At 45.3% G+C, this 26,910-nt stretch overlaps 1 protein-coding gene across 5 annotated transcripts in view; it reads left to right on the top strand.

The window, feature by feature from the left end:
- The window catches only part of SLC35F3 (solute carrier family 35 member F3), a 256,997-nt gene that overhangs the window by 219,715 nt on the left and 10,372 nt on the right, over positions 1 to 26,910 (top strand). For all 5 annotated transcript variants that reach the window (XM_039532627.1, XM_039532633.1, XM_039532632.1 and 2 more), the window contains 2 exons: positions 20,251 to 20,470; positions 26,710 to 26,835. In XM_039532627.1, coding sequence (XP_039388561.1) covers positions 20,251 to 20,470; positions 26,710 to 26,835 — 346 coding nt within the window. The remainder of the gene's footprint in view (positions 1 to 20,250; positions 20,471 to 26,709; positions 26,836 to 26,910) is intronic.

The raw sequence follows: 26,910 nt of genomic DNA, 5'->3' as shown, positions 1-26,910 counted from the left end.
GCTAGGAAAGCAGCAAGCCTCAGCTGATTGGGGAACCAGCCACAGATGCAGCCACTCCCCAATCAGGGCCTAGCTGGCCCTTATAAGAGGGCAGTGGGCCAGGAGCACACAGACACACTGTCTCTAGATGTGGAGAGGGATGAGCCTGGCTGCTAGGAGCTAAGCAGGGTACCGAGACTGGACCAGGGCTAGGGGAAGGCCAGAAGAGCTGGGGAGCTCCAGCCTAGAAACCCCCCAGGCTGCAGGCCTTGTTAAAGGCCAAGGAAAGGGTACTGGGGTTGCAGAGGGCAGCCCAAGGGTAGGCAGAGGCAGCAGGTCCAAACCCCGCTTGCTGGTGATGAGTGGCACTTAGACTGCAGTCTGCCCCAGGGAACGGGGGCTAGCTGATGACAGGCAGTGGCCACAGACTGAGGCGAGGTGAGGATAGAAGGTGGGGGTTCCTCAGGGAAGGGAGACCTAGATCTGTGAGGGTACTGCCAGGGGGCAGCACCCCGGCCTGAAAGGGGCACTGGGGTCCAGGAGGGACTCGGGCCCAGCGGCAAGCAGGACACTGGCCTGCAGAGGGCGCTCCGGAGGCTGGAAACACTAATTCCCTGGACGACCAGCGGGAGGCGCTGCAGGGGTGAGTCCCGCCCTGTGACAGGCACCTTCTGAGTGGAGGTGGCTGAGGGGCTTTCTGACCCACCAGAGCTAGGGAAGAATCTTTTTCTGAAGCTAACAGCATGTTTAAGAGGTGGGGAGTTGCCTCTCTGAGCCCAGAGCCAGAAGTAAAGGAACAGGGAGTGACGCTTCTGTTGAAGAGACATGTGATGCGGAGGGTACTACAAGCCACAAAATAAATGTTGGGTGCCTCCCTGCAGAATTCTGAGGTATGTAGACTACTCCTCAGTGTCTGAACTGTGCAACATCCTAACTGTGATCTTCAGCTCTCCACAGGAGCCTGCATGCAACATTGTACTGACATGTAAGCTGGTGGAATAACACAGCAGGGAAAAAGCAGTCATAGCCAGCAAGGTCTTTTCCTAAAAGCCTTGGTTAGTGTTTATAACAAAAGTGTTGTTTGTAGTGTAGCTGTAGCCGTGTCAATCCCAGGATATTAGAGAGACAGGGTGGGTGAGGTAATGTCTTTTATTGGACCAACTTCTGTTGGTGAGAGAGACAAGGGTGTTTTGGTCTTTTATATTTTTCCTGTGTGAGGAAATCTATGAGGGAGTGTAAAACAGTATTTGCAGCCCCGGGTCAGACAGCTTAAACTCCCTCTGAGATTTCTACCACAACTTCAACAACCACCATCCGTCCATTAAACTCTCTCTGGAACTCTCCCGCACCACCATCAATTTCCTGGACACCACGATCAGTTTCAGCAATGGAACCCTCCCATGGATCACCACACCTAGTTCATAGATCCAGTAATCACTCCAAATACACCAAAAACTCTGTTATCTATAGCCAGACACTCAGATACCACAGAATATGCTTCGAGGCTAAAATCCAGGATATACACCTTAATACACTTAAAACCGCCTTCACCAAACAAGGATACTCCACCAGAGAAGTAGATTGCATCATGGAACAGGCCACCCAAATACCCCAAGAGAACCTGCTTCAGTACAGAAATAAAATCCCCTCTGACTCACCTACCACCCCACCCATGGAACCCCTATGAAGGATCATCAAATAACTACCTGCATCCCATACTCGATGGAAACCCCATCCTGAAAGAAATCTTTTCTGACTCCCGCTTCTGGCCTTCAAACAACCCCCCAACCTCTCCAAGCTCATCACTAGAAGCAAGCTCCCCACAGGCCAGAACCCACCAACTCAAAGCGACACCAGACCCTGCCAGAACAACAGATGCAAAACCTGCAGACATGTCTCCACTGCTACAATGATCAACACCCCCTACAACACACCTCTCAAGATCCATGGGTCTTACACATGCCTATTACAACATGTGGTATACCTCATTCAGTGCACTAAATAGCCTAATAACAACGATGCAGGTGAAACCAGACAATCACTATGCTCTTGAACTCACACAGGAAAATGATAAAAAACGAAAACACTCTATTTACTTATAGAGGAACGTTTTTCACAAAGCAGTCACTGTATATGTAACCTATCAGTCTTCATCCTCATATGAATCCAGCACAACACTTTCAAAAGATGAGCCTGGGCGCTTAAATTCATTACTCTGCTAGACACCAAAAATTATGGACTGAACAGAGACAAGGGATTTATTGCTTATAACAACAACCTATAACCCACTAGCCCCGTCTTTTTGTCTTTTGACTGCAGAGGTATTACCAAACTACTCTACCTTGAATGGGCCCTTACAATATGTGCTATTTGTGCTAAACAATCTGTTCCACCTTACATTTTTGCTGTGGTGCTGGGAGTTCCTTTCCCAGACCTGAGGAAGAGCTCTGTGTGGCTCAAAAGCTTGTCTCTCTCACCAACAGAAGTTGGTCCAATAAAAGATATTATCTCCCCCACCTTATCTCTCTCAAAGAGTTAGTTATAAGTTAACATTTAAAAAAAATCCTCCATAGTTCAAGCCCGGCGCAAGACCCCAGAGGATAGAGCAGCCCAAGAGTATGTATTCCTGCTGCTTCTCAAGCAGCTGCTCTCATAATCCTTCCCTGGAGCACCTGTTTAAGGGAGAAGGAAGCTGTGTTGGAGTTCAGCCCTTGTTCACTGTAGGGCCCTGTAACCCATGAGAGGGCATCTTTCAGGAATGACCTCAATGAAGTTGGATGTAATATCCACACAGCTTTTCAATCTTGTTTAGTTCGTAAACCCAACGCTTTGGGAGTAAGACTCTCACTATGACCCAAACAGGGTGAGTGATGAAAAAACAACCCTTGTATATTCTTTTACTTTTTAAGTGAATTCACTGGCTAAGACTGGATCCAGATAAGATTGAGGTGATGTTGGTTCACGCTGCGTTCAAACCTATTTTGTGCTCCCTTATTATGCTCACAATTATCTAGCAAATGAGTTCACTGGCAGAAATGTTCACGGAAACAGGGCACTTTATGCAAATATCACAAGCTAAATTCCCACTGAACTCTTTGGGGACTGTAAGGAACACAGAAGCAGGAACCAGAGTCTGATGGCACCACTTTGATAAATGTACTGTGTTTCTTTCATTGCTTCAGTGTTCCTGCCATTTGTCCATATTTTGAGGGGCATTAATTTCTTGCCTATATTTTTCCCCTTGTTGTAATTCCTCCCTCCCCCCCCTTTTTTTTTTTTTTTGCAGCCTTAGCTGCACCCTCATTTGCTGTCATTACCGCTGAGCCAGAATTCAGCTGAGTCTGTTTGTTCCCCTGGTAACCCAAAACACAAACCAATGCATGTTGTTTTATAGACTAAACCTTCCTCTCCCTCATTTAATGGATTTAAAAGTGTTTAGGGAGGCCAGCATTCCTACAGTTATTGAGGCTTGCACGCCCCTGTTTTAATGCAGTCAAAATAGCAACCAATTCTAAGTATATCAACAATCAGCTCTCTTTGAGCTTTAGTCAGTCAGTGCCTTTCTTGGTACATGAAAGGCTGCCATGGCATATCCTGGCTTTAAAGTGTTTGATCCAGTAGTGCAAGTTTCCTTAAAACAGTGGTTATTTGCTCCTTTTATCATCTGCATATTACATACCGATAATTACTATTCTTTAGCATAGTTGTAACAACATTATGGGCCTCATTCTCACATGATGTTGTCATTTGCACCCTGTGTAAAATGAATGCCAAGCAGTTGTGAAATGCTCCTGTATCAGAATTCTGCACTTTTTCACACTGCTTACGTGCACACTGCTTATACAGGGTAAACTCATAAGTTGTTTGGCCTCTGTAACACTGATAGAGAGATCTACACAGCTGTTCCCCCCCTTAACTCCCGCCCACGCATTAATACATACTCTGGGTTAATTAATAAGTAAAAAGTGATTTTATTTAATACAAATGGTAGGATTTAAGTGGTTACAAGTAATAACAGACAGAACAAAGTAAATTACCAAACAAAATAAAGCACGCCAGTCTAAGCCTAATACAGTAGGAAACTAAATGCAGGTAAATATCACCCTCAGAGATGTTCCAATAAGCTTCTTTCACAGACTAGCCTCCTTCTAGTCTGGGCCCAATCCTTTCCCCAGTACAGTCCTTGTTCCAGCTCAGGTGGTAGCTAGGGAATTTCTCATGACTGCAGCCCCCTTTGTTCTGTTCCACCCCCTTATATAGCTTTGGCACAAGGCAGGAATCTTTTGTCTCTTTGGGTCCCCACCACTTCTAAATGGAAAAGCCTCAGGTTTAAGATGGATTCCGGTAGCAGGTGACATGGTCACATGTCCTGTGAGACCTCAAGCCTTCATTTTCCCCAGCCTGATTCACAGGTAGGCTTGCAAGTAAACAGAGCCATCTACAGTGAATTGTCCTGGTTGATGGGAGCCATCAAGATTCCAAACCACCATTAATGGCCCACACTTCGCATAATTACAATAGGACCTCAGAGTTATATTTCACATTTCTAGTTTAAGATACAAGAATGATACATTCATACAAATAGGACGAATACATGCAGAAGAACATAACCTTTGCACAGATATGTTACATGGCATATCCAGCATAAAACATATTCCAGTTGTATCATATTTACATTCATAAGCATATTTCTATAAAGCATTATGGTGTGCAATGTCACACCATCCTTCACTCAAAGAGCAGGGCCCTAGTCTCCATTTTCAGTAGTCTAATAGCATCTGATTAGGGTACTCAGGGGAGGGGAGTGTCCCATCCTTTCCCATATATTCTCCATATTTTCTCTGTCAGTATTTCAGCCACTTTTTCATACCATAAATGAGCTCATAGCATTTTCAGCCCATTCCTAAAATTTTCATCGCTATTCACATTCATTAGGAGCTTTTATGTAATTACACTGAGCACTTATACAGTGCTCTGCATTTCAAAGCGACATAAAAAATATTAACTAATTTATCAGCTTTGTGACAACTTGCCCATAATACATTATCTTGTATATTACCTTATCCTTCAGTTAATTGTGAAAGTTCTGGCCGTTTCAGTGATATTTATATTCAAGGCTTGAGAACCTCCAAGATGATAGGTGTAGGCAGCACAAGGAGAACTTTATACATTCTAGGATGCTTGCAAGATCTCACAGGATGTGTAAGGCTGTCATTCTGTGAAAGACCCCAGGCCTGCAAAGGGATCCATACAGGCATGAGTGAGGGGGGAGGGATAGCTCAGTGGTTTGAGCATTGGCCTGCTAAAGCCAGGGTTATGAGTTCAATCCTTGAGGAGACCACTTAGGGATCTGGGGTAAAAATTGGTCCTCCTAGTGAAGGCAGGGGGCTGGACTCAATGACCTTTCAAGGTCCCTTCCAGTTCTAGGAGATTGGTATATCTCCAATTATTATTATTTCCATCCATAAGATTCTTTTGCAGGATCAGGGACAAAGTGATGACCAGCAGCAGTTCTGCCATTGAGAAGTAGATGATCTCAGAAGAATGAGAACCCCAAATCAGAGTAAAATAAAATCAAAGATAATTAAATTAATGTATTACAATAGCACCCAGAGGTCTGAATCATGATTGAGGCCCCACTGTGCTAGATTTCGTGCATATGCATAGCAAGACATGATCCTGGCCCCAAAGAGTTTACAGTCTCATTTAATACAAGGTTCACCAAGTGGGTGAGAGAGCCTAAGGGAGTGTCTACTAATGCGATGTACCTTCATCCCAATTCTATCCATGCTCACAGGTGTTAATTGAACACAGTCTTCCAGAGGAAGATGCTATATGGAGGCAGCTGCTCCATTGTGACAGGACAGCTGCTCCAATGTACATAGAATCATAGCATTTAAGGCCAGAAGGGACCAACAGATCAACTAGTCTGACCACACAGCCACCCGCACACTAAACACGAGCTAGCTTGAATCCAGCTAGCACTGGTGACAATAGCAGTGAAGACAGCACCACCCAGGCTTCAGTGTAGGTAGTGCAAGCCTAGTATGGCACCTGGATGCATATTTGGCTCACTAGCCCACACTGAAGTCCATGCTTCGCTGTCTTCATTGCTATTGTTACCTGCGCTAGCTAGATTCAAGCCAGCCTGGATAGGCTAGTTCCTGCACAGTGCTAGCTCTGGTGGGTCAGTCTGTGCCCAGCTTTTGCTGTGTAGACATGCCTCTAATGTCACTTGGTGATAGCAGTGTAGCTGCTATTATATCACAGTGATGTGTGTGATGCACTTAGATCCTTTAGTGAGAGGTACTGTAGGAAAAGCCTGTGATGGATCTATGGAATAGATCACTGTTTATGCCACTGACTCTAACTAAACTGTTTACTACTTTAGTATTTTATACATTCATTCTTGTTTTCTTCATAAATCTTTTTTATGTACATCTTCATTAACATAGTAAATGGCAAATTAATTGATGCATGACAATAACACAACCAGCTCCTCAAAAACATTTCTAAACACGGGGAGCTCTGCATCTCCAAATGAGGTAAATCAAAAATAGTTACTGCCTAAATTGCATGCTAAGTAAGTAAAAGCAGGTGTTGCAACTAAATAAAACTTCTAACTGAAATGCTACATTAAAATCATTGCTTCTAAGTTTCTTTCCCATCAGTCTCACAATTAAAGTTTTTAGCAGCATGCATCTTCCTTTGCCTTTTCTATCTTTAATTATTGTCACATAATTGGTCTGATTCTCCACTGCTTTGGATTATGTGTAGTCATTTACACCTGTGCAATATGTGCATCAAACCAACCAAATGAGAATGGATGCATTTTATACCCACTTGGCACAGGTGTAGATGATTGCACAGGTTGAAAGGCAGAGGATAATGAGACCCAATATTTATATAGCTGGGTAGGCCAGAATAAGTATGTGTATAGTTGCACCAGTGCTGACCTGAGTGATCTGACTTATTAGTGCTACAAGCCAATAGAAAAGATGACTGAAGATAACCCACTGGAGTTGACAGTAAACATATGGGAAAAACAAAGTGAAATATAAGAAGACATGAGAGGAATATGTATCAAAAGTGAATAATTTGGGCAAAACAATCACTCTCCAAGCTTTTTACTTCCTGTACTATTGATCCTTTAATTACACAACTTGCTTATCACTTTAATACTATTAGAGTTTAACTTAGCTCAGTGGTCAGAGGCATTTGTATTGGAAGCAGAGTTCTATCCTCACTAATGTTCTTGAAACATGAGTTCTCACAGTGTGCAGCAAAGCTGAAAACTATGAGGAGCTCTGTCATTGATCTCCATTGAAATTCTCCATACAATTCTTCAGTGCAGAATGGAGAGGAGAATTTTGTCCTGTATCTCTAGTTATGTTGAAAGCCTACGGATGAGAGAATATGCTCACAGATATATATTTATATGGATGCTTGTATTCTGGTTTTGTAAAAAAAAAAAAAACCTGTCCATTGGGATCTTACTATAGGCAGCCCTAGCTGTTCCACAAAAAAATTTCAATGCCTGTTCTGGGGTCTCTTCTCTTCTGGGAACATATTATTTACTGTAACTCCCCTTTGTTCTAACTAGACTTACAGCTGAGAATCTAATGAGACTGGAGGCAAGGTTTGCCATTGGCATGAGCAAATGCAACACTATTACTAGCAATATATTACACATGCTGACAACAACTGCAAATTTAGCCCTTGCACCTATTCGATACCTTGTTCTTCTTCAGTTGTGATATACATCAGTTGAAAAATACCTTTATTTGTTCAAGGATTCAGCACTCCAGTGTTTTACTGACATAATCTAGCTTTGGACAATATACACAACAGACGTTGGGACAGACTTTGTCTGGTGCCAGAATGTAGCACTTGTTGGACTAGATGACCTCCTGAGGTCCCTTCCAACCCTGAGATTCTAATACAGGAGCCTTTTTTGTTTATTTTTTCTCAAGAAGACACTTGTTTATTTGTGTGTACTTTCAAGAAACCAAATCCAGGTATTTTCTGTGTAGAAAGTGTGGGGTAAATATCTGGGGCAAGATTTGCCAGAACACTCACTGCTTTGTGCCACTCCAGCAACACACAACAACTGTAGATCCAGACAGTTAAGCTGGCTTTAACAGCTGCTTTGCATTGCTGGCACTGAGCAAAGCAGCTGGAAGGTACCGATGAATCTGGTCCCATGATTAGGGGTTAACAGGTGATTCATATTAGATAAGCTTAGCAACTCTTAGACCTGCACAGAGTTTGGAAGAGTTCTGTTATCATTCACATCTGTGTTCAATCTATAGAAAAGGACTACAGAGAACTGAAAAGGCAGCATCTTTTCAGGGAACTTGATGCCAATAATACTGAGCAAGGCCAATTAGACAGAGTGACTGTGTCACGTATTAAAAGACAAAAAAAACCCAACCAAATAGGAGGTACGACAGGTACAAAACTCCATTGCAATCTAGTTCGTACACAGTTCTGTGGTGGGAGAGCCCTATTCTGGCATAGCTGTCACCAGCCAGGCAGTACCATTGCACAAACTAAACAGCAAGGCAAGGTAGTTTTGGCTTAGTAAGGCAGATCAGTGGATCTGGGACCTCTTGCTCTGATGAGAGGTTGCAAAATACTTTTTCCCCAGCAGCACATCCTTCTCATCCAACTCCTGTAGATTTTGTTTTTCAGCTTCCAGTGCCTTCCCACCCAGACAGCTTCACCACTCCTGTAGAGTTCGATCTACCAATAACCACCTCACACACACCTCTGGGTTATGATTTTTACATTTTCCAGCAGAATCCTCTGCCCGGCCACAGGAGAGGTTCTGCAGCTCCATATGTTTGGTTAATTTAGGTCCCATTTAGGACCAGGTTGTGACTAGTCCCACATGGGCATGCAAAGTTGTGGGTAAGGATGCTGGAGCAAGGAGCCAGTGCAGAGGGCAGTCACACTACCTTAGTTTGGGCACTGTTCCCTCTTGGCACTTCTGTGTGGTCAAGCTACCCTACAGGGGGCAAGGAAGAGCAAGGACCCATTCCACCCTCTGCACCAGCTAGCACAGCTGCCAGGACAAGCAAGGGGATATATATGCTGTAGCATCCTAAAGGATTGTGTAGCAAGATATGCTCCCCCTCTGTGCCTGGGAGTTGTGGGCAGGAATTATGTCATAATGAAACAAAAACCCTCCTAGAACTGCCCCTGGGGCAGGATAGCTCTGAGTAGCTAAACACAGCCTTTAGCTTTGCTCTGTCCCAGTTCTGAGCATTCCCAATCAGTTCAGGGCTCTGCAGTAAACTCAGAGGGCTCTCAGACTGGCGTAAGTTAAGAATGTAATGTAGTTACACCAGCATCAAACTTATGTGAGAGAAAAGAGAATCCAGTCCAACGTGTGGCATGTGCCTGTCTTTATTGCCTATACTTTCATCTAGAACCATGCAGAGTGAAACTGGTTAAACTATGGGTGCGTAAGCACACCTACAGTGTAATATTTCTCTGGAAGTGGTTCCAAACTGCCACATGTGACAAGCCTCTCCATCTCTCAATGCCATGGTGTGACATGTATTAACAGAATTATCCGCTGTCCACTTCAGTCATGGGCTTTGGATTTCTTGAGAGTGTGAATACTGTATTTCTGAATGCGAACAAGGCTCCCAGCATTAACAGAATACAGAAGCAGGCTGTGGTTGATACTTTCATTGCCACTTTCTACCACCTTGAATTCTACCCTTACTTATGGTTTTCATTTTTTTAAACTAGTGCATGTGATCAGTTGCAATAGCTTATTAGCAATTCTGGCAGCAGAGTCAATGAAGTTAATGTCTGTGACCACCTTCTCTCAGGAACCTGTTAAGATGGTGTTGTGTACTGTAACATGAAAGCATCCTGCTGTCCTGCCAGTTGAAATTACTGCAGAAGATTCACCGTGGATTACACCTGCAGGTGCAGGGATCCCATAGACTTAATGTCTACTGAGAGAAGGTTGTGACAGCCAAAAGTGGTTGCAGCCATCTCTTCACTGAGGGGTCCTTAAAGAGCCAGTACAGCCCAAAAAATGGTTAGCAGTGACCAGGAAGAGAACGTGACCAGAGTAACTGAAGGATCCACTGATCTGGTGCACCCTCTGAGTTCCCTACCCTGATGGGGTTCCTATAGACCCCACTCCAGGGCCAAGGTCCTTGATGGTGCAGAGTTCCAAGCAGAGTGAAACTTGGTCCATCATTGCACAAACAAAAGCTGCGTCAGCAAGAGTGCAGCCAGGCAGTTTTTAAGACATAACCTTGATATATGTGAGACTATCTGAACTGTGGAATTTCAGTAGGTTATGGAGGGGGGATTGGGTTTGATCACTTTCAGTTAAAGATCAATGTAATTTTCAAGCTTTGAGAGGATCAGGGGGTATCTCTGGCTGAACTCAGTCTGAGATTTAGAAATTAGAAGAGCACTACAAGATTATTCATTTCACATAACCTGTCTGCCACCGTTTGACTTTCAGCCAGACATGGGCACTTTTGAAAATTTTACTCCTTATCTATAGCTATGAGATGACACCTTGACAAATCCACACGCGCGCACACTATCTATACAATGGAACAGGCAGAACAGGTTAATGCAGTCACTCTTGCTGGGCCTCTTGTAGGCACGTGACCATAGTATGTCCATGACAGACATATCTGATTGTCCTCATAAGTCAGTCCCTTATTTAAGCTTAAAATACGCCACTGGATATGAAGGTGGGGTGTTCATTGAGAGCTTCAGGCTGAGTCATAAGAGTGAGGACCAAAGGTGCAGGTTACATGGGAGTGAAGCTTGTAGGAGAGAGTCTATCAATCAGTAGTTCTGTAGGGAACTGCCCTTGACTGCAAAAATGCTCCAAAATTGTAATGGCTTTGAGTTTGGAATAAGGACTCTGCCTTTGCGCTGCATGAGAGTACCTGGAATTAAATGAGGATATTGATATAACAGGCATCACAGAAACTTGGTGGAATGAGAATAATCAATAAGACATGGTAATACCAGGGTATAAAATATGATGAGTAAGTCATGCTGGTGGGGGAGTGGCACTATATATAGCCGTAGGAAAATGCTGCTGGCCACTTCACCAGGATGGTGACGGTGATTGTGAAATGCTCAGATTGATTAGAGAGGCAGAAAACCCAGTGGTGAGCTGCTGCCGGTTCGCACCAGATCGCGTGAACTGGTTGTTAAATTTAGAAGCCCCCTTTAGAACCGGTTGTTCCTGGAGGGACAACTAGTTCCAAAAGGGCTTTTAAATTTAACTAAAACTGTAGCAGCTCCCTACCCTTCCCCCAGCCCCAGCTCACCTCACTCCGCCTCCTCTTCCGAAGCTCCTCCGGCTTCTCCTCCCCCTCCCCAGCTTCCCGCGAATCAGCTGTTCGCACGGAAAGCCTCGGAGGGCTGAGAAGGAAGCAGCGGCTTCCACCAGGTGAGCTGGGGCTGGGGCTGGGGCCGGGGCCGGGAGGAAGGCTCCAGGCGGCACGCCGCTCGGGGAGGTCCTGGCGAGACTCTGGGGTCGGGTGGCGCAGCTCCTGCCCCCAGGGTCCAGCTGCGACCTCGGCCGGGCAGCGTGGTTCCTGCCACCGGGTCCGGCCCCCGGGTCCGGGCGGGCTGCGCGGTCCCTGCCGCCGGGTCCGGGCGGGCGGCGCGGTTCCTGCCGCCGGGTCCGGCCCCCGGGTCCAGGCAGGCTGCGCGGTTCCTGCCGCCGGTCCGGGCGGGCAGCGCGGTTGCTGCTGCCGGGTCCGGCCCCCGGGTCCGGGCGGGCTGCGCGGTCCCTGCCGCCAGGTCCGGCCCCCGGGTCCGGGCGGGCTGCGCGGTCCCTGCCGCCGGGTCCGGCCCCCGGGTCCGGGCGGGCTGCGCGGTTCCTGCCGCCGGGTCCGGGCGGGCGGCGCGGTTCCTGCCGCCAGTTCCTGCCGCCGGGTCCAGGCGGGCGGCGCGGCTCCTGCCCAGTCTCCGGGTCTGGCACCCGGGTCCCGCCGGGCGGCGTAGCTGTTGCCCAGCCCCCAGGTCTGGCCCCGACCTCAGCCGAGCGGTGCGTCTCCTGCCCGGCCCGACCTTGGCCGGGTGGTTCCGGTCCCAGCCCCAGCCCAGCTGGGCCCCCACCTCCAGGTAGCACGGTAAGGGAGCAGGGAGTGGGTGTTGGAAGAGGGCAGGGGAGTTGCGGGGGTGGATTAGTGTCGGGGCAGTCAGAGGGCAGGGAACAGGGGGATTGAACGGGGGCAAGGGTCCTGGGGTGGCAGTCAGGAAGGAGCAGGGGTTGGATGGGCGGTGGGGGGCAGTTAGGGGTAGGGATTCCAGGGACAGTCGGGGGACAGAGAGAAGGGGTGGTTGGATGGTGCAGGGGTCCCGGGGTGCCATCAGGAATGAGAGAAGGGGTTGGATGGGGTGGCAAGGGGCAGTCAGAGGACAGGGAAGGGGGGTAGATAGGGCACGGGTCCCGGGGGGGGGCTGTCAAGGAACATGGGGGGGTTGGATGGGGCAGGAGTCCCCGGGGGGGGGCATGACCCCTCATGGGGTGAGGAGGAGGAGGGAACCAGTTGTTAGTATTTTGGCAGCTCATCACTGAGAACCCACTAATAATAGGAGATTTCAGCTATCCCCATATTGCCAGGGTACATGTCACCTCAGGAAGGGATGCAGAAATAACATGTCTAGACACATTAAATGACTGCCTCTTGGAACAGCTTGTCCTGAAACTTACAAAGCAGTTCTTGATTTAGTCCTAAGTGGAACACAGGATCTATTCCAAAAGGTGAATATAGTTGAACTGCTCAGTAAGAGCAACCATAATGTTATTAAATTTAAATCCCTGTGGCCAAAGAAGCCCATCAATGTAGCATTTAACCTCAAAAAGGGGAACTACACAAAAATGAGGAAGGTAAACAGAAAGTAAAAGGAACAGTCACAAGGGTGAAATGCCTGTAAGCTGCATTGGGACTATTTAAAAACATCATAAGAGAGGCTCAAACTAAATGCATACCCCAAATGAAAAAAACGGTAAGAGGACCTGTGATGGGGTGTCCACCCCACACAAGTCCTCAGCAAGTTAATATTGGCCAGAAGGGGCCAATCAACCGCATATGCTGCACCTGAAGGAGAACCAGGGATTGATAAATCTAATGGCAGATGAAGCCTAGCTGGGGTAGGATTATAAACCAGGAAGAGTCTGCAGGGAAGAGGTTTGCAGTCACTCCCTGGAGGGAAAGGGAGTTGGCCAGAGACAAGGAGGAGATTCAGGGGAAGAGTAAGTTCTGGGGTCCTGCTCTGGACTGAGGAGTCTGGCAGGAGGCCAGGAGACTCTCCAGAGATAGGCAAGGTGATAGAGAGATGAGGTTGGAAGGAGCCCAGGGAAATAGAGCCTGAGCATACCTGGATTGCTAGTCATAGGGCCCCTGGGCTGGAACCCAGAGTAGCGGGTGGGCCAGGTTCCCCAACCTGCCACAGGGAAGTGACACAGGACCTGGAGACTGGAATGGAAGACCATCTGAGACAGTGTCTGGACAGTTTGTCTGGTGGGACTTTGTTATCTCAAAAGGGAGGAACTCTATAGTGACCTGGCCGGAGAAGAAGAAGTACCCTGAGTCACAGAGAGAGAGAGAGAGAGGGTCCACAGCATGGGCACCCAATGGAAGGGGGTGCCACATGGGGTGAGAGCTATTTTCCAGCCCCAAGGAGGCACAACGTGTGGTGAGTGGGACTCTTTTACAGTACAAAAAAAATGCTACATGGGTAAACAGCAAAGTAAAAGAGGCAGTTAGAGGCAAAAAGGCACTCTTTAAAAACTGGAAGGCAAACCCTAGTGTGGAAAATAGAAAAGAGCATAAACTCTGACAAGTGTAATAAGGAAGGCCAAAAAAGAATTTGAAGAGCAATTAGCACAACACAACACAACACAAACACTAACAGCAAAAAACCCTTTAAGTACATCAGAATCAGGAAGCCTGTTTAACAGTCAGTGGGACTACTGGACGATTGAGGCACTCAAGGAAGACAAGGCTGTTGCGGAATAGCTAAATGAATTATTTGCATCAGTCTTCACTTCAGAGGATGAGTGAAGATCCCCACACCCAAACCATTCTTTTTAGGTGGCAAATCTGAGAAACTGTCCCAGATTGAGGTATTGATAGGTTTTGGAACAAACCAATAAAGTAAACAGTAATAAGTCACAAGAACCACATGGTATTCTTCCAAGAGTTCTGAAGGAACTCAGATATGAAATTGCAGAACTACTAACTGTGGGGTGTAACCTGTTGTTTAAATCAGCCTCTGTTCCAGATGGTGGATAGCTAATTTAATGCCAATTTTCTTTTTAAAAGGCTCCAGAGGCGATCCTGGCAATTACAGGCCAGTGAGCCTGACTTCAGTACCAGGCAAATTGATTGAAACTATTGTAAAGAACAGCATTATCAAACAAACGCAATATGTTGGGGGAAAGTCAACACAGCTTGCCTCACCAATCTATTAAAATTCTTTGAGGGAGTCAACAAGCATATGGAGGAGGATGGTTCAATCAATATAGTTTGCTTGAGCTTTCAGAAAGCTTTTGACAAGGTCCCTCACCAAAGGCTCTTAAACAAAGTAAGCTGTCATGGGATAAGAGGGAAGATCCTCTCATGGATTAATAATTGATTAAAATATCAGAAACAAAGGGTAGGAATAAATAGTCAGTTTTCACAACAGAAAGAGGTAAACAGTGGAGTTCCCTCATGGGTCTGTACTGGGACCAGTGCTGTTCAACATATTCATAAATGATCTGGAAAACAGGGTGAACAGTGCGGTGACAAAATTTGTAGATGATACAAAATTATTCAAGATAGTTAATTACAAAGCTGACTGCAAAGAGTTGCAAAGGATTCTCACTAAACTGGGTGACAAAATGGCAGATGAAATGCATGTTGATAAATGCAAAGTAATAAACATTGGAGAAAAGTATCCCAACTATACATATAAAATGATGGGCTCTAAATTAGCTGGTACCACTCAAAAAAGAGATTGTGGCGTCATTGTAGATAGTTCCCTGAAAACATCCGCTCAGTGTGCAGCAACAGTCAAAATTGCAAACAGAATTTTAGGAACCATTAGGAAAGGGAGAGATAATAAGACAGAAAATATTATAATGCCACTGTATAAATCCATGGTACACCCACACCTGTAATACTTTGTGCAGTTCTGGTCTCCCCATCTCAGAAAAGATATATTAGAATTAGAAGAGGTGCAGAGAAGAGCAACAAAAATGATTAGGGTTATGGAACAACTTCCATACGAGGAAAAATTAAGAAGACTGGACTGTTCATTTTAGGAAAGAGGCGACTAAGGGGGAGGCTATGATAGAGGTCTATACAATCATGAATAGCGTGGAGAAAGTGACTAAGGAAGTGTTATTTACCCCTTCACATAACACACGACCCAGGGGTCACCCAATGAAATTAATAGGCAGCCATAGGCGCTGACTCTGTGGGTGCTCCGGAGCTGGAGCACCCATGGTGAGCCCCAGCTCACCTCCACCTCTGCCTCTTCCCCTGAGCGCACCGCCACGTCCTGATTCTCCCCTCTCCCTCCCAGTGCTTGGGGGAGGAGGCGGGGATTTGGGGAGGGGTCCAATAGGGGCAGGGAGGGGTGGAGTTAGGGCGGGGACTTTGGGGTCAGGGTGGGGGCAGGGCCGGGGGCGCGAGCTCCCACCGGTGCAGAAAAAAGTTGGCGCCTGTGTAGTCAGCAGGTTTAAACCAAACAAAAGGAAATACTTCTTCACACAGTGCACAGTCAACCCATGGAGCTCATTGCCAAGGGATGTTGTGAAGGCCAAAAGTATAAATGGGTTCAAAAAAGAATTAGATAAGTTCATGGAGGATAGGTCCATCAGTGACCCACTATGGCCATTCTTATGTTCTTGTCAGTGATTGCTGTAGGCTTTTCTTGCAGTTGCTTTGTGGTAAGTGTTGTACAGATATAATGGCCACCTACTGCAGGTGTGTTATGTTCTTCTGCTATAGAGTACACTCTGGGGGAAGACACACACGCACACAAACACACTCTTTTAATCTCCATAGAGCTTGTCAGCACAGAACCCAGTTACTCAGGCTGTGTGCTGGCATCACATTGTTTGGAAGTGCAGTTGTGTTGTAATTAGTGCCAACAACACAGGAGATATTCCTATTTACAAAATTCCTATTTACAAATATTTATTTTAGTTCTTTTTAAAAGATGCCCATTCAGTGTCCTAAGTGCAGGTGCCCATATTAAGACATGGCAATAATTTAGGACCAGTATCCAAGAGATTGAACCCTCCTAATGAAAGTACCACTGTCTCCATCTACCTGATCACCCTCTCCCCATGTCCCAGAAAAGCCAAAGACCAGTCTGGCAGCAAGACTAGGGGGACCAACAAATTCAGGCTTTGGCAAACTGAAGCAGGAAGAGTTGCACAGTTGAGGACCCTCACTGAGAACAACCTGCCACCTGCACCCTCATAATCAAACCAGAAGCTGCTAACTGAAATGCTTCAGATGATCTGAAGTGCTGGAGGCACATCACACAAGGCAAGTTGCAGTCTCTGACTACCTAGAGTTGGTAGACAGACAAGCAGGCTCCAGTCCACTTAAAGCTCTATGGGTATGATCAAAAGCCCACTGAAGTCAATGGGAATCTTTCCACTAATGTCAGTGGGCTTTGGATCAGGGCTTATACAAAACTCCATGACCTGTGTTACGCAGGTCAAGCTAGATTATCATAATGGTCTCTTCCTGCCTGAGAGACTCTGAATCTATAAACAACTGATAATTTTTTCTTGAGAAAAACGAAGAATGTTTTTGTCACTAGATGAGATTGTTTAAATATTTAAAACAAGTCGCCTCTTTCAGTGTATTTAAGCATGCATGGATGGCAGTGGGACAGAACCTCTGATCGAGCATACGATTAAATTGATTTTTACCAAACAGTATTCATAAAACATGAAGATTAAAACATTTGATGTGCATCATGTACTTGTGCGGCCGGAATAAAAATGATGCACAGCATGCTGATATTTAAGAAATAGCTGCCTCCAAAGTGTACTTAAGAGGTATTTAATGAAGAGGCCAATTATCCATTGGTGATTTCACATCCAGCCTGTGCTAAAATTACCATAGCTCCAGAGGTCATGTCTTAGTCCTGTCTTGTTTCCCATAAAATGTCTGCACTGGGGTATTTATCTAACATTATTCATCCACAGCAACCTTTGTCAGATGCCTGTTGGTAAGTCTTCACAAGTAATGGGCTTTTTCCTTTGAGCACTGTATTGTTTTGGTCTCGTCTGATGGTGCACCAAGAAAACATTGAGCTGCTCTGATAAATAACTAGGAAAATGTGGGGAGAGAAATCTATTGAGAGCAAGCTGTCATACTTTGAAGGATTTTGTGCATAAAAAAATGTGCATATCCCTCAGGGCTCCTTGGACTTTATTAGCATGATGTTTAGAAGGCACCAAAAATGAGTAGATTTAAGGGTGGGTATATTTTTCAGCAACAACAACCCCTTACTTGTCACTTACCTGGAAAAGCACATAGCCTGATGGTAAGAAGACTGGGGTTCTGATTTTCCATCTTTCCACCTTGTGCAGTCCTTCATACATTTGCAGAATGCAAAGAGGGTACAAAAGACTACCAAATCAGAATGGTTGTATTTTACACTGGGTTCGCACTCTTTTTGCACAGGTTGAAGTGATTATACACGATTCAAGGCAGTGTAGAATCTCTCAGGAACCTTTAGTGTAGAAGAGCACATATTCTGATCCCAGCTGAACCACTGACTCACCTTGGACAAATTTCTTGACCTCCTTGTGTCTCAGTGAAATCCATCTAAAAAATTAGAAGGGCCTAACCAAAAACCTGTTGCTTTTCAAAGAAGAGAACTCCTCCAAAATGTCAGAGAACAGCCCTTCCCAAAGTAATAACATGACAACATTTCTGAAGAGCCCATTTATGTGTGTGACAGAGGTAGCTGGCAGAAGCTCTAGATTACTATTCTTTCTAATGTGGTAGCGCCAAAAGGTCCCAGGATTGGGTCCCCATTGTGCTGTGTGCTATGCAAATAAAGAACAAGACACAGTCCCTGCCCTCAAGAGCTTGCAAAGTAGAAAATAACCCCCACCCCACCCACCCGAGGCAGGTGGTCGGGAAAGGGTGATAGCACACAAGGGCAAGCAGAGCAATTATGGTGATGGATGGCAAACAGCGTCTTTCCTTCATTTTTGACTTAGTGATTCAGATAATTGTTTTGTTTACATTACCAAAAATATTGTTGAAAGGGTTTGGGGTTTTTTTTTGAGGGATGGGCACTCAGGGTTGAAGTGGGGAAGAGGAAGGAATTTCTGAAGTAAGAGAGGGAGGTAGATAAAAGAAGGAGAGGAGAGAGGGCGGGAGGGGAGAAGCATAAGAGAAAGGCGGTTGCTATGGTTGATGAGGGAGGGATGAGGAGCTATCAACAGCCAATTGCAATACAGCAAATGAAAAAAAAATTCTGGCCATGATTCTCCAGGGCATAAAGTGGCCTTAACCACTGGGACACCCAACCCAACCAGAATCCAGGTTTCAGAGATGAATTATTGTCACCAGACTCTGAAGACTCCTCCCGCTATCTGCTGCTACTTCCATGTGGAGGATTGCAAGAGAGGCAGAGGGCTTGGTGCTCTAGTGGGTCTCTCAGGATGCAGGACTGGGCTGGAAGGCCCTGGTTTACCCTCTCAACTCTAGTTGGTATGGGTTGTTTTGGGGAAAGAGCTCTGAAGGTCTGGTAAGGGCCATCTGAACATGTCATTAGGCTGCAAACAATATTCTTCGGATTACAAATCCCTGTGTTTCCATTTTGCATTACTGAATTTGCATGCAAACAACTTGACTAGCACATGCCATTTTAGTTTTACAATAGTCATAAAGCCAGTGACTCTTGATTTTTAGCTTACAATGTTTACACCAAAAAAGATGTCCTACAGCTGTGTTCTTTACCCCTCTAACTATCTAATCCGTGCTTTATCACCATCTCAGCTCTCTCTTTGACATTAAACATCATGTTTATATTGATGACACCAAACTTTTTCCCATCCATCCTTTGTCCCTGCCAACATCTCCACCTCTCTGTGCACTCTCTCTGTCCTTAGTGCTTGGTTCCACTCAAATTTTCTCCACCCTATTGTCTCCAAGACTGGTTCCTTCTCTTAGACTAGAGTAAATGCCCTAATGCTCCCTAATTTCTTCCATCTACCTCCTTGACTCTGATCTCGCCTTGTCGGATGTACCAGAAATGATCCATCAATGTTTATTTTTCCATCTTACCAACAGTATCTGCAGGACCTCCTATAGCTGGACCTGGATTCATAATATAATTCATACCTGCCCTTATCTTCACTTTCTGTCTGCCCACTTCCTTAATCCATGCACTCCCAACCTCTCACTTTGATTACTACAACTCCCTCTGGGCTGGTCTCCTTGCCAAATTTCAGCTTGCCCGAGAACACGCTGACCACCTGCGTTCCATCAAGAACTCACAAGCATAACCTCATTACCCTGATCCTTATTTATCTTCACTGACCCTATTGCCTCCTCAGACCTGACCTTACCAACTCCCTTTTCCTCTCCTCCATTCATTGAACTGGTTATGGGCAAAGCTTAGTCCTCACTGTGAGTCTCTGACAGTGGCAGTGCCTTTAGCCACATCCACCTGTCTGATGGAAAAGCCTTGTCCTGAACTTAGTTCCAGTGAGTCCCCAGCCATTTCAAATCCTGCCTCAATATCCATCTCTTCTCTTCTCTGCTTACCGGGGAGGCCGCTGGCTCAGTGGCTAAGGCAAAGAGTTGGGCATCAGAAGGCCTGGATTCTGCTCCCAGCCTGGCCACTGATTTGTTGGATGATCTTGGGCAAGCTAAAGAATCACTTCTGTTTCCCCTGCTGTAAAATGAGAATAATGAAACAAAGCGCTCTGAGAAATAGAGATTAAAAGTGCAAGGTGCAAGCACCTTATTAATATTGTAGTTATTCACTTTGATCCCCTACCTCCACCTTTCGCCATACTCTTATGTGCTCATCGTTTTCAGTTTTATAATCCCTTCTGTGTGTTCGAAATTTTTGTGCAAATGATGGCTTTTGCAGCAGACTGAAACTTGTTACCCTTCTTGTAGGAAAGACGTGGTACCAAAAAAAGAGCATTCTAATTGGTACGACGCATGAAGGACTTGTTTGCCACTCGGGAATAATAACATTGCCTTTCTTTCCTTGTTTTAGGGAGTGCTGCCGATTTTTTGGAGACAATGGCTTGACTATGAAGGTGTTTTTTACCAAGGCAGCACCCTTCGGTGTTCTTTGGACACTCACAAACTACCTGTACTTACATGCAATAAAGAAAATAAACACTACGGATGTCTCCGTGTTGTTCTGCTGCAACAAAGCTTTTGTGTTCTTGCTTTCATGGATCGTTCTCAGGGACAGGTTCATGGGAGTGAGGGTAAGTGTCTCCTTATCTCTCTGTCTCCCTCCCTCCTTCGCTTTAACCCTTTTCCAGTTGGCTCATTTAGATCAGCATCTGACACTAATAACAGCAGGTTTCTCTGATCTTTTGAAGAGGTGAAGTCATGAGATGAGTCAGCATAATATCCTTACAGAGCTTGCAGTCCTCCAGCCTGTGCAGAAATGCATTCATTACAAAACAAATCAGCACTGAGAACCATCACTGTATGGATCTCTCTCAACACTGCAGCCTCCTCTTCCTAGAACTTGCTCTCTTTCCTCACTGTTCCTTCCAAAGGAGATAACTTATCCCAGCCTGTGACATGAAGGATAACTGGTATCCCCGTGTGGTCATGAACATTTATCATCCTTTTCCTGTTCTCTTTTGATTAGAAAGGACTGAGCCTATGGTACTTAGACATTTTTTTAACTGTGCATTTCTACGGGTGCTTTACATGTCCTTGTACATTTTTTGTCCATATTCTGTGAATTCATTGGTGCAGCTCATATCTGCATATGACACAAGCCCTGTGCTACTGGAGTATTAAGTTCTGTATTAGACCTGGTTGTGGATAGCAACTGATATAAACATAGATGTGGCTAATTCAACTCCTATTTTTCAAGTATCTGTTTTTAAAAAGGTTTGTTTCTGTGTGGAAGTGCAGGGGAGAGGGAAGAAATGCCCCTGTAGTGTGCTCAGCAATCCATTCCATGACTGCACAGTTTGGGCTAAAATTCAGTGAGATCTCGTGTACTAATACTACCTAACAGTCTGTGTAAGTCACTCTGGCAGGTGAAGAGCTAGAGAGAACTATCGGGTCTTAGTTTGTGTCCAACAGGCTAGATAGAGGGGGGCATTCTGGAGCAGGAGATCTCTGAGTGGGGCATTGTGGAGGCTGGAACTTGCCAGCACAGCTCCAATAAAGCACAACTTCAATAAATTCTCTGTTAGATTTTCTGCTTAATTCTGTGGGCCCATAGGTGGGAGACAGAGATTTCCCTGCAGCCTTCCCAACTTCTGCATAGACCCTGCAGTCACACAGAGCCCTCTGTTTGGTCCAAGAGGTGCCACCAACACAGTTTACCCCTTCCATGGGAAAGATGGAGGAGGGGCCCACAATGCATAGCTTTGAGGGACAATCTGATCCAGAATTCCCTTTACAGTTGTTAGAATTAAGTCCTGTCTCCCTTATGCCCTTGAAGAACATTTCAGCCCTTAGAACTAAGCGGGCTAGCTCAGTGGTTTGAGCCTTAGCCTGCTAAACCCAGGGTTGTGAGTTCAAGCCTTAAGGAGGCCATTTAGGAATCTGGGGCAAAAAATTGGTCCTGCTAGTAAAGGCAGGGGGCTGAACTCAATGACCTTTCAATGTCTGTTCTAGGAGATTAGTATATCTCCAATTATTACCTATTATATTCCCCTCTGACAGCAGAGGCAGCACCAATCAGCAGTTGGCATTCATCGGCACTCCCCAAAAGTGACACGGTGTCAGGTCTGTGGCTCCTATAGTGGGGCTGAAAGCAATTACAGTGTGAAGACACCAATGATTTACTCCTGCCCCATTATACCAGCTGAAGTGGAGATGAGGAGTCAGCTCTCTTCTCGGTAAACCTGGGCAATATTTCTAGTTTGTTTTCAGAGAGATTTTAAACCCCAGGATACGCAGAGATTAAAAATTAACTTTAATAGAAGAATTTATTTCTGTGTGATTGAAAAGCTTGAGCCACATTGTTGTTATTGCAGCATGGCCCTGAGGCTGCAATAGGGGAAATTACAAAAGGTACCAGCAAAGGAGTACCTTGCCCTTCCAGCTGTTGTCTGCACATTAACCTTTCGGACTGACTTGACACGGAACTTCTTTTAACTGCGGGGGGAAGGGGGTTGAGTAACCAGTAAGGGAGCCTCTGTAGGAGAGCTGTAGTGATTTTAGGGGGTGACTGTAATGCTGGTTGTGTTGTCTTTTGGATAAGAGGAAAAAACAATCAGGGTCTCTAGCCCTCCCATGGGACATTTAGTAAGTACCCCATTGTCCTGGTCAAATTCTAGTAGAAAACATTTGCATCCTTCCCTCTTTAATTCTCCTGCATTTGCAGCTGAAGATGGTATTCCTAGTGACTTTCCAAAGCAGTGTATAGTGTTGCTGTACCCTGTTAAACAACTGATGTGTTGCACCCCTTTAGGTGGCTGCATTTCTATGGTGAGTGATACAAAGATTGTAAACATACAATCACACACACAGGCAAGAAAGATGGTGTGTTGGCAGAATGCTTTGTAACCCTGCTGGATGAAAGGCACTGTATAAATGGAAGATACTGGTAATGATGCATTCATGTCAGAAGGATCGTATCTGGATTCCTAGGCTCAGATCTGGGGTTTTGGCTTGATTGAGTTCAGCGCTAATGACTGAAGAGTGGATCCAGGTCTGAACTTTCCCCCATTTCAAGAGAGGAAAGGGAGTGAAGTGATGAATGGGCTGGATCTAGGGTTTGGTCTGAAGCATCTTTAATTATTCTTTATTAATTTTTAGTATTGTCTTGGGATAAGCCAACTTGTCAGTAAATCAGTAGCAAATAAATGGAGACACAGTTCTCCAATAGTCCCTGATAAGGAAATAGTGCTTTAAAACCATAGGTATGCCAAGGTATCTCCTCCTGTCATTGATGGCATGTGGTACCAGAGGGAGGAACAACATGACAAGGAAGGTTATAGATCATGGAGAGGTGCTGTACCCCTTCCAAACTTCAGTTCTCCACAGTGGTGCCTGGCACTAATCAAAGATTTAGTCCAAGTGGTTTTCACGAGGAACTGTCTCCCATTTGTGCTGAATGAGAGTGACATGTTACATTCTCCTCACCCAGCTATTAACTGGCAAGGTGCTAGAGGATGAGGGAGAACTTTCTGGGATACTTGAACTTCTTGGATATTAACTTCTTGTCTGAGTAGTGGCAAATGGATTGCAGGTGTGGGTTGTATTTTGTTTCCCCTGGAAAATGGGCAGAGAGGACAGGCTCTTCCTTGACTCCTTCGTATCTTTCATGAGGATTAGCAAGGGCTCCTCCAGGGAAGGACTTGGGCATTTTAGTGGAGGGAAGATGCTGCAATAAGATTTTGTTCTTCTTTCTTTTCACTGTGTATTGAGTACCAAGTGTGCTAGGGTACTTCCCTTTATGACTGGGGATTAGAATGGAGTCTCCTCCTCTTTCCTTGGTTGATGGCTGGCCACCTTTTCTTCCTTCTGTTCCTTCCCTTTTCTGTAAGTTCCTGAGTCATAGTGGAGCTGATTTGTTCAGGTACAAGGACAAACACCACGTGTTTGGAATTTAATTTGGGGGTGAACTTCTAAAATGGTGGGCCCCTTTCTAAAATCAGGAGCTAAGTGTTCGGAGTCACAGTTAGTTGTTATTTATTATTTACCTCGAGGCCAGGGTCCCACTGCACTAGACACCCTACAAACATATAACCCTGTGCCAAAGATTTTATAATTAGGGCCAAACACGTGGTGTCTGTCACGGAAGTCATGGATTCCGTGACTTTCTGCAACCTCTATGACTTCTGCAGCGGCCAGTGTGGCTGACCCCAGGGCCACCCAAGCAGCTGGCCCTGGGGACCGCCCGAGCAGCAGTTGTTCCAGCGGCCCTGCCCCTCCCAGCAGCAACCCCTGGGGCACCCCTCAGAAGCGGCGCCCCCATGGCTCACACCCCGCAGCAACAGCTCCCCGTGGCACGCCACCCCCAAGCAGCGGCCCTCCGTGACACACACACACACACCCCGCAGCAGCAGCCCCTCGGGGCGCCCCCCACAGCAGTCAAGATTTAGTCAGGGGTATTTATAGTATAAGTCATGGACAGGGCCACAAATTTTTGTTTATTGCCCATGACCTGACCATGACTTTTACTATAAATACCCATGATTAAATCGTAGCCTTATTTATAATCTACTGCTGATGCGCTGCACTAGTGTTTCAGATTCTGTAAGGCAGCGAAGCCTCAAGAAATAGTTAAAATCAGATATTGAGGGCTCAGTTCTCCACCATGTCCAAGATGAAAGAGGCTTTCAGTTTACAGTTTACCAAGGTTTGTGGTATTCTCAGGCACTGGCAATTTGTAAATCAAGACTGGACGTTTTTCTAAAAGATCTGCTCTAGTTCAAACAGGAATTATTGAGGGAAGTTCTGTGGCCTGTGCTCTGCAGGTCAGACTAGATGATCACAGTGAACTCTTCTGGCGTTAGAGTCTATGAATCCTGCAAAGTGCTGAGCTCTCTCAACTCCCATTATAGTTAGCAACTTGTCGGATCAAACCCCATCTCATTAGCATTTCTAATATTGAGCATTAATTTTATTTAGCTAAAGGTCCCAGCTCTATACAGAATAGATACAATTTTCAAATGTTTCAGTCTCTTCTGATTTTGTCCTTTGCTCTGCTCATATGACTCTAACTCACTAAAAAAACACTAGCAAAATTGTACATTCATGCACACAAGAGTAACTGTGCAGGTAGTGGCATAGCCATATATAGAAATAGGTTGTATTTTTGATTACTTGTGCATGTACACCTTTGCAGGTGCAACCTAGAACCTTAGTTTTAAAATTTGGCCCTAAATCTGTAAACTGCCTCCATCCAGCCTGCCCCCATCCAGCTGTGGTATGTCAGATTAGTTAGTATTTAAGCTTTTCAGCTCTTTCTTGTAGCCTAAATTCTATTATATTCTCTAAGGCTGTAGATTTTTGGACTCTGGAAAAAACTGATGGGTTCACCTGCCTGAAAGTTGTATAACCTTATTACAGGGATCCCCTAGCTATGGTTTGAATAGGATGGGTTATTCTAATTACATCACAAAGAGCGCAAAGAATGTGAAGCCTGGATATAAGGTTTAAACAGGTGCCTCTCACCAAAACCACCACTGGCATTAACTGGCTTTCCTGTCGGTAGTGCTGGCAGAGGCATAGGATTGAATGGGCTTGGAGATTGAATCCTTCCACCCCTAGAAGGGCCCACCAAACAGTGTTGAGGAGTGCTGGCGGGGGAGTGTGGCGAGACCTACGCTGCCATGAGCCAGGCTGCGCCTATTGTGTAGAAAGAGAAATTTACCCTCAAGGGCAGTCAGTCCAGTATCTTCAATGAGCAACTAAAGTTCCTCGGGCAAAAATAGCATTCAGCCTTTGATGCTCTGAGGAGTGACATTACAGCATTTACCTGGCTGATACATAAAATCTCCCTTTCCTTTCTAAATGGAACATGTATGATATACTGGTCTCTCCCTGGTTTTCCAGCCACTCCTTTTAGAATATACAACCAAGATCCTGGAGGAGTGAAACTAACGAAATCTGCAGGATAAACAGGGATTCTCCTATTTTTATTATCCTTCTTTCCATCCCTTTGCTTCAAATGCCCAGGATGGCTGAGACACTGTGCTGACTTTCTTCCCCGAGGGATCCGTATGAGTAGTCTATGAAGCAGGAGACATCCTGCTCTCCCCACTCTACTGTGCCTACTGATCAGCACTGTCAATACTAAATACGCAGCACACAACCAATTTTCTCAGCTAAGCTCTTCTCCCAAATCAGTGTAGACTATGCTCATAGGGTAGAATTTTCAAAAGCACCTGATTTAGGAGCCCAAGTGCTACTGAAAGTCAATAGAAAATGTGCTCATGGATCCTTTAGGCACTTCTGAAAATCTCACTCAAAATGTAAACATTCTTCTGAATCATAAAGTCTATCTCCCCCTTTACATCTGAATAAACTCACTGGCTGACTTGTAAAATACTCAGATATTCTTTATTTTACTGTTTTTTTCAATAAGCCCCTTTCCCCTGACACCTCCCCCGGATTTTAATTCATTCCTTCAAGCACTGGGAAATTCAAAACCATGTATTATTGTCAAACACCTGATGCAGAGGCCACCTGATGTCAAGACTCAGTGACAGAGCTGAAATTCCCTCTTCAGGTTTATCAGGAGACAATGCTCTGAAGAGCACCTGGCCAGTTGCTCTGAGATCTGACATAGTCTCTTCTTCACCGTTCCTTGCAGGCAGTTTCTCAACCAACTGGTGGGGCTTGTATATTCTCTTAACACATTAGCAGACTGCTCTGCTGTCTGTGGTTGCTCTTTTCTCATCAATAAGGCTTGATGTAGATGGTGCAGAAATGTTGAGCTCTCATTCAGAATGGCTCTTAAATATTTCAGTCACCAGGGGCTGTTAAATAACACTTCCTTTGTTTGTTTGCTTCCTACCAGATTGTGGCTGCTATACTTGCTATTGCAGGAATAGTCATGATGACCTATGCTGATGGATTCCACAGTCATTCAGTTATTGGAATAGCACTTGTTGTGGGATCTGCCTCAATGTCTGCTCTTTATAAGGTAAATACACACAAACCTCTTCGGGCTAAAAAATGCTGACCCCCTCTTATTAATGAGCTGGTCCCAACTTACCAC

This window comes from Mauremys reevesii, linkage group 3, assembly GCF_016161935.1.
Source record: "Mauremys reevesii isolate NIE-2019 linkage group 3, ASM1616193v1, whole genome shotgun sequence".
Lineage (NCBI taxonomy): Eukaryota > Metazoa > Chordata > Testudines > Geoemydidae > Mauremys > Mauremys reevesii.
Note: the sequence above shows the minus strand (reverse complement) of the source record. Positions and strands in the feature narration are given on the sequence as shown.